The sequence below is a fragment of the Alexandromys fortis genome, unplaced genomic scaffold (genome assembly GCF_014885135.2).
Source record: "Alexandromys fortis isolate MF-2015 unplaced genomic scaffold, M_Fortis_MF-2015_v1.1 scaffold_87, whole genome shotgun sequence".
In the NCBI taxonomy this organism is placed as follows: Eukaryota; Metazoa; Chordata; class Mammalia; order Rodentia; family Cricetidae; genus Alexandromys; species Alexandromys fortis.
In genome coordinates, this window is record NW_026067971.1 from 216519 (window position 1) to 230427 (window position 13909).

At 39.7% G+C, this 13909-nt stretch overlaps 1 gene segment (V, D, J or C); it reads left to right on the forward strand.

The window, feature by feature from the left end:
* Nucleotides 1-292: 292 nt before the first annotated feature.
* LOC126509703 (T cell receptor alpha variable 23/delta variable 6-like) lies at nt 293-807 on the forward strand. The segment is given in 2 exon segments: nt 293-344; nt 491-807. Coding segments are annotated over 2 exon segments (369 nt in total).
* Nucleotides 808-13909: the final 13102 nt, after the last annotated feature.

Sequence of the window (13909 nt, forward strand, 5' to 3'; positions counted from 1 at the left end):
TTTTTCGAGAAAATCCACAATGATATTCTTGGTGGCTAGATGAGCTTACATGTCCACCATCACTGTATATTGGTAGGATTACAATAAGGGGATTTCTGATTCTCAATGTCTGCATTTTCAGTGATAACGAATTTGGGCAAAACGGGGAAGTGCTCCCTACATCAGAATTAGCTTTAAATTAAGTGTTTGTAAGAGGCGGAGCCTGTTGAAAGTACTAAGTCACTGTGAAGTTGAAGTCTGTGTTCTGGGGAGATAAAAGGCCACCAGAGTACTTCACAAGCTTCTAGGAAGAATGGACAAAATCCTTAAAGCGTCATTATTAGTCTTAATGCTTCACCTAGCCTGTAAGTCATGGAAGAGAATATCCAGGATATAAGATTAATTTGGAGGCATGAAATAACTGGGGAACCAGACAAAATCATGAATGATGAAACCATAATCAGGTAGGACATACAGGAAACCTAATGACAACTGTTATTTCTCTACACAGGGGTGAGTGGCCAGCAGGAGAGATCTGACCAGCAGCAGGTCAGACAAAGCCTACAATCTCTGACAGTCTGGGAAGGAGAGACTTCAGTTCTAAACTGCACCTATGAGAACAGTGCATTTAACTACTTCCCATGGTACCGGCAGTTCCCTGGTGAAGGCCCTGCATTACTGATAGACATACGTTCAGTGTCGAACAAAAAGGAAGATGGACGATTCACAGTCTTCTTTAGGAAAAGTGATAAACAGCTCTCCTTGCACATCAGAGATTCTCAGCCTGGAGACTCAGCCATCTACTTCTGTGCAGCAAGTGCACAGTGATCTCCAGGCACCTGCAGCCCACACCCAAACCTGCAGTTGAGGCTCCAGCAAACCCCTTCTGTGTGGTTTGAGTCTGGCGAAGGTGCAGAGGAGTTTTCCTTTGCAGGAAATTCCTAGTGACTCAGTGAACTTAAGGATTAGACTCATTCGGGCCACAGATAGAACAAGTTGAAATCATAGCTTACTTTTCTCCAGTCTCCCTTTGCTACCCACGCACCACTGAAGTTTTACATGTATTTACTTAACTAGTTTAGGTGAATACAAATAGTTCTCTGTGTGCTTGGTTTTTAGTTTAGTTTGTCATTTGTTTTTTTGTTTTATTTATTTATTTATTTATTTATTTATTTATTTATTTATTTATTTTGAGATTGGGTTTCACTGTAGCTTTGGAGCCTGTCCTGGGCGTGTACTTGGTTTTTACCAAATGGAATTTATATATTTATTTTTTTTTTTTTTTACTTTTTGTTTTGTTTTTCGAGACAGGGTTTCTCTGTAGCTTTGGTGCCAGTCCCGGAACTAGCTCTTGTAGACCAGGCTGGCCTCGAACTCCCAGAGATCCTCCTGCCTCTGCCTCCCGATTAAAGGCTGGGATTAAAGGCGTGCGCCACCACCGCCCGGCTTCAAATGGAATTTATAAAGTCGCCATCTCCCTATACTCCTGTCAACAGTGTTGTTAATGTGTGGTTATTACACCCCAAGGCTTTCATTGTGACTTCTGTGCTGGAAATCACATAGAATAGTTTTTTTTTGCCTTACTTTTCTCTGATGACAAGAGAAGCAGTGATTTACATGACCATTGTCCACTTCTAATTCCTCTTATTTTGTCACTTACATACCCAATTACCTCAAGAAATTCAAGTGTGTTAACTTAAACATACAAGACTGTAAGTGTGTCTACAATAGCCAAATGATATCATTGGGGGAAGAATGGAATTTCCTCATATAGTGAAAATGCATAACTTTAAAGAAATAATTTCACATGTGTATTTTGTAAATGAGAAAATATAGTTTTGAATGTAATTTTTAGCTCATAAAAGCAGCTGAAGTACATGAAATAGAAAAAGTACCATCTTGTTGAATACTTTGTGTGTTTACTCACTTAATTCTGCAAAATACTAAGATTTCCACTGAAAAAAACTTTAGTTTATAAATTTAAATGTTTCATGCCATGTAATTGGTGGTTGTGTTAACTGTAACTACCTAGGAAGTCAAGGCAGGCACAATTCTTGAGTCTAGGATTAAGAGTCTAGCTTAAGCGACTCTCTTTTAGAAAACAAAAAGCAAAACAAACAAACAAAAAATAACAGAATCAATGTGGAAGATATTAAATTAAACATGCAAATTCTGAAAGCTCTCCTTATCCACAGTGAATAGTTTTCAGTATGTAAAAAGAAAATTAAAAAGCAAATATGCTAGTTGGCTCTTAGCAGTAGGCAATATATCTCACAATATCAGTAGGTGAACTCCCCATGTCCTCAAAAGTATGATGTTCTTGTCAAGTTTAAACTTGAGGTAGAAATTGGGAGCAGTATTTATATCAGATTGGAATAGGCTTTACTGAATACAAACACCTAAGTTATACATCAGCAGGAGAGAAAAGGCATCCTTGAGGATGTAGAAGAGAGAACTGGAAAATTCTGGGTACCTCAAGATAAAACCCTCAGCTTTCTAGGGATTGAGTGGTTGGAAACTATTTAAAGAGACTTGAGAGAGAGTGGAGACAGGTTAATTTTTTTTTCAATTTTTTGTATTAAAAATTTCTGCCTCCTCCCCACCTCCCATTTCCCTCCCCCTCATCCATACCCCTCCCCCTTCCTCTCCCATCCAAAGAGCAGTCAGGGTTCCCTGCCCTGTGGGAAGTCCAAGATCCTCTCTCCTCCATCCAGGTCTAGGAAGGTGACTATCCAAACAGACTAGGCTCCCATAAAGCCAGTACATGCAGTAGGATCAAAACCCAGTGCCATTGTCCTTGGCTTCTCAGTCAGCCCTCAATGTGTGCCATGTTCAGAGAGTCCGGTTTGATCCCATGTTTTTTCAGACCCAGTCCAGCTGGCCTTGGTGAGCTCCCATTGGATCAGCCCCACCATCTGAGTGGGTGGGTCCTGACTTCCTTGCTCATGTTCTCCCTCCTACTGCTCCTCATAATCATCACCACTTGGGAATCTTCATGTGACACCTAAGGCTGATCTCTGAGTTATAAGCCAATCTTTTCTACAGAGTGAGTGCCAGGGTAGTCAAGTTTAGGCAGTGAAGGAGACAATTGAGATCAGAAAGTTGTGAAGCTGTAGTTCAACAAGGAGGCTATGTTCCAGCCCCAGTAAGCACCAGAACTTGGCAACTTCAGCCATGTGCTCTGACTTTAGAGTCAAGAATAAACACTTGAAATCTCTCTCTGGAACTAGGGAAAGCAATTGAGCCCAGACGTGCCACAGGGGTGTCCTTGAAAGAGAATCCAGATAGGCAGGTGTGTGAAACTATGAAGTTTAAACCTGCATGCCTTAGAGAACCCAAGTTGTTAGAAATCCAAGAGTCTTTGGATAAGCAAAGGAGCTAACATGTAGTGAAATGAGCCCCCCCCCCCAAAAAAAAGTGTGCTGCAGTCAAGAAAGCTGAAAGGATGTGGAGATCTGAAGAGCATTTTGACATCAGACACAGAAATGTAGACTTTGCAGTTTGCCCAGCATGTTTTCAGTCTCACTTTGTTCTAGCATTTTCCTACTATGCTTCCTTTCCTCCCTTTTTAATGGTAATATATATTATTTGGTGTTTTATGTTGGAAGTGTGTAATCTGTTTTTAAATTTTAATTTTATAGCAAATTACAGTTAAGGGATTGCCTTGAGTCAGAAGAGACTCTGAATTTTGGACTTTTAAACATGTTGAGACTGTGATATACAATCAGGGTTTTTGAAGATGGGCATTTTTGCATTATGTCTACAAGCCTGTGGGGACCAGGAAGAAGAATGTGGTGATTTGAAAAGCAATGCTCCCACAGGCTCACACTTCTAAATTCTTAGACACAAGGAAGTGACATTTAAAAGGATTATAAGAATTAGGATGTCTAACCTTATTGGTGGAAGTTTGCCACTGCGAGGGCAGTGGGTTGCAGTTTCAAAATCCTAAATCAAGCCAATAGAGTGAGTGGCCTTCTCTTTCTGCCTTCACATAAGGACATAGGTCTCAGCTACTGCCCTAGTACCTGTCTGTATGTCACCAAGTTCCCCATCATGACGATTTGTTGACTGTCACTGACCTATGTGGGTCTATCCGATAGACAAGGGATCTAAGGACCTGAAAGAATGAGGCCAGCAACAGTCTAATGCTGTAGACAAACTTCAGTTTCAGTGACTTTTATTCATGAATATAACAAAGACAGCAATGATACAAAAATAACAACAAAAACACATAATTGGAAAAACATAAATAAACACTAGTTTATTTATACTAAATGTTAGCAGAGATGCCCTTTCCTATAAGGCATTTTTCAGAATAGGACAATTTAAACATATTGCCTGGGATGTACTAAATATTATATCTGGGAAATTACAAAAGTAAAGTAGAAGGCCATATTGAGATACAGAGTACACTGACCACACTGGGTTCTATACCTATGATCTGACAGCCAAAAGAATAAACATGTCATATATATTGAAAGTAAATATTTAGCATAGGAGACATGAAATCACTTCCAAGATCAATCAAGGGAGCACAGTACACTTGAGGTAAAAGTCCCTCTGTCTTGTTTACTGGATATATAAACTTTTGACCATTCTTTTGACCATTATAGTAGTTTGGAAACTACTACTCACCCCCAAAAGTGAGTGGCACTATTGGGTAGTGTCTTTTTGTTGAAGCAGGTTTGGCCTTGTTTTGGAAGAAGTGTGTCACTGTGTGGGTGGCTTTGAAGTCTCTGTCACTCAAGATACTCCCAGTGTCATGGATCATTTTCCTCTTGCCTTCTAATCAAGATGCAGCCAGCACCATGTCTACCTAGAGGTCATGATGTTCCCCATGATGATAATGGACTGAACCTTTAAAACTGCAAGTGAGCCACTCCAATTAAAGGTTTCCTTATAAGAGTTGCCGTGGTCCTGGTGCCTCTTCACAGCAGCATAAACCCAAACCTAGACAATGATGTTCCAACAATAATGGACTAAACCTCTGAAACTGTAAGCAATCCCCTAATTAATTGTGTTTCATTTTCTTTTTTGTAATAGTGGAGTTGTTCATGGTATATCTTCACAGAAATAGAATGGCATCAGGGATACACAACCCCATTACACCTACTCCGAATTTACATGAATAAATAATCTCTTTGGCATGATTCCTTAAATATTAAGCCTTATTTTAAAAAGATTTTGTTTTTGTTTACTTTTGGGTGAGTACACGCCCATGTAAGTATACACAAACTTGTACACACACCTGTGTGCATGTGAAGGCCAGAAGATGACATCTAATCACTCAAAACCTGAAGTTGCAGACTTTATGGGGCACTCAGCTTGTTAAGTGGGTTCTGAACATTCATCTTTATGATTAGCAGCAAGTGCTTTTCACTGCTGAGCCACCTCTCCACCAACCTGGACCTTTATCTTCACTAGGAATTATTGTTTGTCAATTACATCATAAGGAAAGTTGTGCAGCATGGAGAGCATCCAGCTGCTCTGTGGAGAACTAGAGCAGGAGCACAGCCCTGTCATCCTGAGCTCCATGGGCTACTGTGACTCCCATGGTCTCCAGCTTAGCCACAGAGACTGCAGTCCAGGGCATATGCTGACTGTCAGCCCTCAGCAGTGAGATGGGCAGGGGTGTATATCTCAGATACCAGAAACTTGTCCTTGATGTACATGTTGACTGGTTATTTAAACTCATAGTAAGATCTGGTATTGGGGGCCTCTGAACTCTAACCTCAACAGCCCTTCAGGATTCAGAACAGAATGCTTATATCTAGCAAAAACTGACTAAAATTGTCTGAGGGTGAACAAATCAATTCAAATATGTTTCTTATTTATGTTTTCTCTTTGTACTTCAAAAAAGTTTCCATTCCCCACAAGCCTTTCAGTTTATATACACATATAGACACAATTGCCAATTCCATATGCAATAACAATGATACCAAACAAGTATTACACAGAGCCACAAAAATCAGTAAGTCTGAAAAAGCAGGCACCTAATAGCTTACTACTGTCTCTGAGAGGGCGTGGTTATGAAGCTCCCCAGCAGATACTGGGAGGATTAATTAAGGATGAGACTTTAAATCAGAACAGAACTCTAAGAAGAGGAAAACAGGGGCCTTTAGTGTTCTAACAACATTTCTTGTGACTATCTAAGGTAGAAGTTTGTAGTAAATGTAAAAAAGAGGGAAGAAAAATGTAGAAATGCTGTTACATGTTCTGAGTATTCCCCCTTCCTTTCCTAGCAGCTGGGAACACAGCATTGTGGTAACCGTGACAACCATCATAAGCCAGTGGAGGAAAGCTATGGTGCTGGATTTGTTTTGGCATCTTGCTAACTGAATTAAATTCCTTGCTAAGGGAATTTCTTTGGAGACTGCCATTACCAACCCCTGGCTAAGCAGCAGGGTGCCTGATTGAATCCCTTTTTCTGGAACTGGTTTAGTGGTTCTCTACCTCTAGGATTAAAGGCACAAACAGTAAATTTCCTAGATCAAAATCCCGTGTTAATTGAAACCAGGGTTAAGATAAATATAGAATATTAATAGCATGTTAGGATAGAGCAAAAACCAGTATGTTACACTCTCCTGGGGGTTCAAAGCCATCCAGACCTGTTTTTCAGTAAGGGCAGACATGCTATCTCTCCTTCTCAATGCCTATCTCTTGAGGTTCTTATGTGGTCTAGTCACAAACCTCCTTCCCTTGTTGGATGTCCTGCTATTAAGGATAATGTGTGTGTGCATGCAGGGGGGTGGGTAGCTTCATGTAGATCTGACTATGAGGACAATGGTTTCTTTGACTGAGTGAATACCTTCACACCAGGGTCCCATAGTATGGAAAAAGGTCATCCAGTGCCAGTACAGAAGAAAGTCAGGCTCAGTAAATGAGAAATACACTGCTGGGATCTTTCAGGATGAATCTCACTATGGAAAAGGGAAACGCTATGGCTTCACAAGGTTTTAACAGAAAGGATAGAGACTATTCAAAAGGCAGGTGTTCCTGAAACTCTGCAAATCTGGTTCCTCACTAGACTATACTCCCATGAGTTAGCCTATTCATCTGTCAGCTGTACTTTCACTGTATACTCTTGTGGACTTGCAGGAACATGGGACTATTTCAGAGACCTTGTTTGTACTTTTCTCTTTTGATGCCTTTGGTTCATTTCTTCCATTGGGATAAAGAGAGCAAATAAAAGATTAAAAGGTACAGTCTAATTGATGATACAGCAGTACACAAAAGTTCAACCAACAATTTATGAGGCATTAGCAAGGTCCTAAGTGCTTTCTGATTATATGTGCTGTGTACATGTAAAAGGCTTGAGTCAAGGAGAGGCCTAGCAAGATTATCATTATCCCATCTTGCACATTTAAAAATACACAGACTTTAACAAGTGAACCTGAATACTTCAGGGCATGGTTTAGAAGATTCTAGGACTTGTAATAAGTAGAGTTCTTTGTGCGGAGAAAACAGGACATCTTCTGAATAAACCATGATGTTAAGACTTTTACAGTTAATCAAGTTTTGTAAAAGTGTATTTTCAAATTAGTGATACTTTTATGTGCCTCTGTTTCTCTCTCCCCCTCCATCTCTCTCTCCCCTTCCATGTGAATATAACCCAGTGATCAACATTGAATATCTTCCTCTATTGCTCTCAACATTCATTCATTCATGTATTTGTTTATTTATTTCTCTGTTTTCATATTTATATGGTAGTGGTTCTCACCAAAACTGAAGCTCACCAACTGAATTAGACTGACTGACTAAGAAAACCCCAGATTCCCCATCTCTGTTTCCCAGAGCTATGACTTCAGCTGCACCCACATCCACTGAATTCTTATGTGTCTGGAGATCAACACATAGGTCCATGATCCACAGCAGGAACTGTCACATGAGCATCTCCTCAGCCTCTGAATGCCATTATCTTATTCCTGTTATAGTTTCACAGAACAGGAGCAAATGGGGATCTTCTGGAATTCTGATGGACTGCCCTTCACCATGTGATTTAAAAGCAGCCCTGTTAATTGCTGAATTTATAGGGACCTTAGCACTCAGTAAAGAAGGAAGATTCTTTCAGATGCCAGTGTTTCATAGGAAATGCATGGACTTATCATTATTTATTTTAATTAAGCTTTATTAGACAGTAGATGTAGAGAAGTAAACATATAACAATCATCTTTAAGTATATTATACATATTGTTCATAGCTCATGATGAATCTGACTTTGGGTCACCCAAATATTCCCACTGACTAACAACCCTGAGTGCAAAGCAGAATCACCCTCAGCAGGGGCAGATTTTCCCATTCTTCCTTTTAAGTACCGCCTCTTTAACTACCAAGAAAGACAAGAAGCAAGTAAAAGTCTGTGGTGAGCTACACATTTTCTCTATATACAAGGAAATTGTGGCCTATGATCATACAAAACCCCATTTCCTGCTTGAGGTGATGAAGGAAACAGAGCCACCAGATATTCAGTTTCAGACACTGAGACACTTAACACTGATCTAAGGCCCAGGAAACACACAGACATGCACCCCATGCCTCTCCATAGCCTGCTCTCTGTGTTGGTGGCCTTGGTCTTCTCTGGTATGTATGTTTCACTAATAGTTAAGTACATTAAGCAGAAAGCATTGCCCCAGGAATATGGCAGTTCACATTGACATAATGGGGAACAGGAACTAGAGATAAGCAAGCAATATATATCTTCAGTTAGGGTTGTCTTGTGTCTCAAGGTACCAAATTCCAATAGATTTTTGTTCAAACTGTCACAGAATAAACTTTTTTCTTTCTTTCAATTGTTCTGCAGGATCCAATTTGGGCCAGAAAGTGACTCAGCTACAATCAACCATAAGCATGCAGGAGGGAAAAGAAGTCACCATAGACTGTTCATATGAGACAAGTTGGAGCTTATACTATCTCTATTGGTACAAGCAGCTTCTTAGTGGAGAAATGATTTTTCTTCTTCACCAAATTTCTTATTCTACTCGGACTGAGAAGAGCAACCGCTACTCTATCTCCTTCAAGAGATCAGCCAAGTCCATAAGCCTTGTCATTTCAGCATCACAGGTGGAAGATTCAGTGAAGTATTTCTGTGCACTTTGGGAACAGGATCACAGTGTTTGAAATGCTATCACAAGCTGAACAAAAACTAGAGTTCCTTGAGCATAGCATCTCTCAGGGAGCCCTGATGAGAACACCTGCACACCCAGGCCAGAATGTCCAAACCATGACTCCTTCGTCTGTGGTCTGCTCAGAAGTGTGTTTCTAAGTAAAACCCCAAATTATGCAATTTAGTAACAGTATTCGTGAGTGCTTTCTTTTAATATTTTGTCTTGAAAGAATTTGGCTTAAAAAACCCACAGAGACCATTTGTAATATTTATCTTTACTTGGCAATCTTGCACCAGAATGATTTAAAGTACTAGTTTCCTTGAAGTTTGTAACAGCACATACCTCAGCCTAGGCATCTGGAAGCACAAAGAACAAAATTCCCTTGTGAAACTTAGAGAAGCAGAGCCATTGTCAATGAAGTAGTCGGAGATACATTATGAGGAGTTCACTTCCTGGGGAGTCCCTCCATATCATTGTCTTTGCATCTGGTACTGAGTCTGAGATACTGAAGGTCAGCTAGACCAGAGTAGAGAAGGACAGTTGTGTGTAGTCAGCACCCGATTGTATTGATGCTTTAGAAAATACATGAGGCTCATAATGTAGTTGGAATCTAGAAAGACAAACTTCCCTCATCTCCTCAATCTCTCTTGTTTGAAAGAAATTCAGAAAAAGTCAAGGTATTGTCCAACATTTTACATTCAGACTTGACCCAAGATAAAGAAAAGCTCTAGAAGTGAGGAGTAGAGAGCTAATGGTAAATTGAGCTGAAACCTCATTGAAATCATGTGTGCCTGGGCCTGGATCTGCTGAGGAATACATAAAAACAAATATATCATACTTATTTTTCAACTTTTCTGCAGTTTCTTTTTCCATATCCATCCTACAAGCAGAACTACATGGGAAACCAAATTCCATTAAATGTGTTTCCAGGTTTTCAGATATGTTTTCAAAAGTTTATTTTTATTTCATAATCTGTGTGTAACTCTTTTGCCTGCACATATGTGTGTGTACTGTGTACATGGCTGTTGCCCATGGAAGCCAGAGGAGTGATGTGGTATTCCCCTTTGTATGCTGTGATTATCATTACTAAATAAAGGAACTTCTTTGGATATATAGTAGGGCAGAACTTAGCTAGGTAGGAAAAACTAAACTGAATGCTGGAAGAAAAGAGGTGGTGTCAGAGAGAAGCCATGGAGCCACCACTGGAGACAGAGATGCTGAAACATTGTTGGTAGGCCACGAGCCTCGTGGTAAATTATAAAATAATGGAAATGGGTTAAATTAAGATGTAAAAGCTAGTCAATAAGAAGTTAGAGCTAATAGGCCAATAAGTGATTTAATTAATACAATTTCCGTGTTATTATTTTGGGGCTAAGCAGCTGGGAGCTAACTAGAGGCCTTATTACAACAAATTGTCACCCAACCCCAGCGTGGTCAACTAAATCCACGTAAAACCTGAAAAAGCTTAAAAAGGAATTCTAAACACAAAAGAACAGAGTTAAGCATGGTTTGGTAGCAACATTTTCTTGGGTGGGCTCTGTTTCCTAAAAGCAATCAAAGACTTGGCTCCTTTAAGAGAGGTTTTGCTGACTCAGTGGTAGTAGAAAAAAAAATGCTGCAGAAAAAAAATAACACACTCAAACCTTACCAGTAGGCCACAAGCCTCATGGTGAAATATAAAATGATGGAAATGGGTTAAATCAAGAAGGAAAAGGTAGCCAAAAAGAAGTTAGAGTTAATAGGCCAAGCAGTGATCTAATTAATACAGTTTCTGTGTAATTATTTTGGGGCTAAGCAGCCAGGAACTTACTAGCAGTCTTATCACAACAGAGGAGGGCATTATATTTTCTGTAATTGGAATTACTGAAGAATATGAGTTGCCATGTGAGTGCTGGAAACTGAATCTGAGCACTCTGATGGAGCTGCAAATGCTTTTAACTTCTGAGTTAATGTCCTAGCCCCTGTTTCCAGATTGTTTATATTGAGACTATAAAACTTCTGGAGGAGTTGTCAGATTAGATGTTGGTTTCTAGTTTTCATAAAACATAAAAGCACAGTAAGTTTTTTTTTAAGAGAAAGCACTAAAGAAACAGAGATGAGATGGGACTTTCTCTACAAAGAACTAATCAAGCAACAGAGCTGTAACATGCTTACACCAGTTACTAACAGCTGTAGCCAACACTGAAGTCTCTGCCTGCATTGTCTCCATGGGATCCACAGAGAGAAAATTCAGGAGTCCTAATGCAATTTTCCCTGGTCTCTGATTCAGTTCCTGGCTCTGGATTTTTGCCCTGAGCTCTGATTGGTTCTCTCAATGATGCAATATGAGGTGGAATTATAATCTGAAATACTCTCTTTTGTAACCTGGCTTATTTTGATCTGTGTTTCATCATGTAATCCAAACCAAAATAGAACAGGACTCACCTCAAAAACTTCTGACAGAAAAGGAGTTTTTCACCACAGAAATCCTCTTCTGGAAGGACAAAATGATAACTTGTTTTTTTAAATTTATTTCTTTATTAATTAAAGATTTCTGTCTCTTCCCCACCGCCGCCTCCCCTTTCCCTCCCCCTCCCCCAATCAAGTCCCCCTCCCTCGTCAGCCCAAAGAGCAATCAGGGTTCCCTGCCCTGTGGGAAGTCCAAGGACCACCCACCTCCATCCAGGTCTAGTAAGGTGAGCATCCAAACTGCCTAGGCTCCCACAAAACCAATAGGCGCAGTAGGATCAAAAACCCATTGCCATTGTTCTTGGGGTCTCAGTAGTCCTCGTTGTCCGCTATGTTCAGCAAGACCGGTTTTAACCCAGGCTTTTTCAGACCCAGGCCAGCTGGCCTTGGTGAGTTCCCGATAGGACATCCCCATTGTCTCAGTGTGTGGGTGCACCCCTCGCAGTCCTGAGTTCCTTGCTCGTGCTCTCTCTCCTGGTGCTCCTGATTTGGACCTTAAGATTTCAGTCCGGTGCTGCAATGTGGGTCTCTGTCTCTGTCTCCTTTCATCGCCTGCTGAAGGTTTTCATTCATGAGACTGGCAGCCTTTCCCATCTGTGGAGACTGACATACAGTCAACACAAGCAGAGGGAGAAACCCCTCATCCTGAATTGGATGAAACAATGTCTGTGTACATGATGTCTTCTACTTTATGCTATTGAATATTTTAATATTGGGTTTTAAATCTATTATTATTGTTCAGTTTTGCACACACACACACATACACATATACACCCTTATGTACTTTGGTTGTATTCCCCAATTACCTTCTCAGACTATGCTCCCTCAACTCCTTTTCAACAAGTCTCATTTTTGTCTTATATTTATATTTTTTGTTGTGGTCTATTGCCTTTATGTGGGGTTTCTTCCATGAACATGGACCTGGGCAAAGAAGCTACTGGAGTAAGGACAACTGCTCATCAGTATACACCACTGAGGAGTATGACACCCTTTCCCCATGTAAGCACCAACATAATGTAGTTCCTCAGATGGGGATGAATCTTCTGATAATGACACAATGTTTAAAATTCCAATCTTATGCTTGAGACACTGCTATTGTGATTTTGTTAATGCATATCCATGTCATTTCCAGAAGATTGCATTTAATATATATGTATATATATTTATATTTATATTTCTATATATATGTTTATATTTTGTTAGGTTGCTGTCTTATAATTTAATATTGCTGTCAAAACTTTTATGACTCTAGCAATACAACAGTTTCTCTGTTACCCAAAACTATGACTCACATGATTCCTTTCTTATTTTAATTTTAGTCTGTCTTTTTCTCTTTTTCCTTTCCTCATTCATTTAATGATTTAAAGGTTAGCTCAAAAGAAGTGCATTTTCACCCAAACACTATCATTGAACTCTATTTGGGATTCAGAAAAGTTCCCTTGTGTTTTCAACCATAAGTCAGCATTGGGAATTCTGCTAAGTCATTATATCTGGTAGTTCAGACACATTCTCTGCTTATTAACAGTACATAATATAAGTCCAAGTGAAGATAAATGACAAGTAGAAATCACATGAGAAAAACAGAAGGATAAAACAGAGAATGAAAGAAGACACATCTATCAGATGCACAAAGCACAGAGAATAAATGAGATAACACAGAAATTATATGAGACAATCACACACTATGACATCCACCTAATTTCACAACTCCTCAGTAGTGGACAAAGGGAACTGGACTGCTAAAATATAAGATAAAGACTTAGTGTTCTCTTTTGATCATCTATGGGAGTCAAGTAAGCATAAGAACAAGGTAGGAGAGTCAACTCAGGGGCTGGATAATGAAGTTATCAAGTGAACAAAAAATCAAAAATAGCTTCAGCAAGAAAACTGAAACTCTGAAAATGAACCAGTCATAATAGTTAGCAAGAGGAATCAATCAATCAACAAGAAAATATCAGAAAAGTCCAGGAAGAAGGATGAGTTTCTTAGTTGAAAGACAAGATTGAAACAGCAATATGATCATAAATTACATAAAAATTTAATAAACATATTCTGACCTTCCAAGAACTGTGACACATCCAGGAGACCAAACTCCAGAATCCAAGGTTCAAAAGATGGAATTGGGAAAAAGTTTGAAAATATAGACAGTTTTTCTTTTCAATCAAAGGATAGCCAAAGATCCTTCAAACTGAGGAAAAAATGTAAATACAGTTGGAGTGCTCAGCTCTCTAGGTCCTTGTCCTGGGAGGAATATCCCATGCCACACCACCACCCACCAAGTCACAGAGACACTGAACAGTCTTCGCACACCTGCAATCATCCCCTACCACATCTGTGACCACCATAGCCTTGGATCAGACACTGCCTCTGAAGATGTG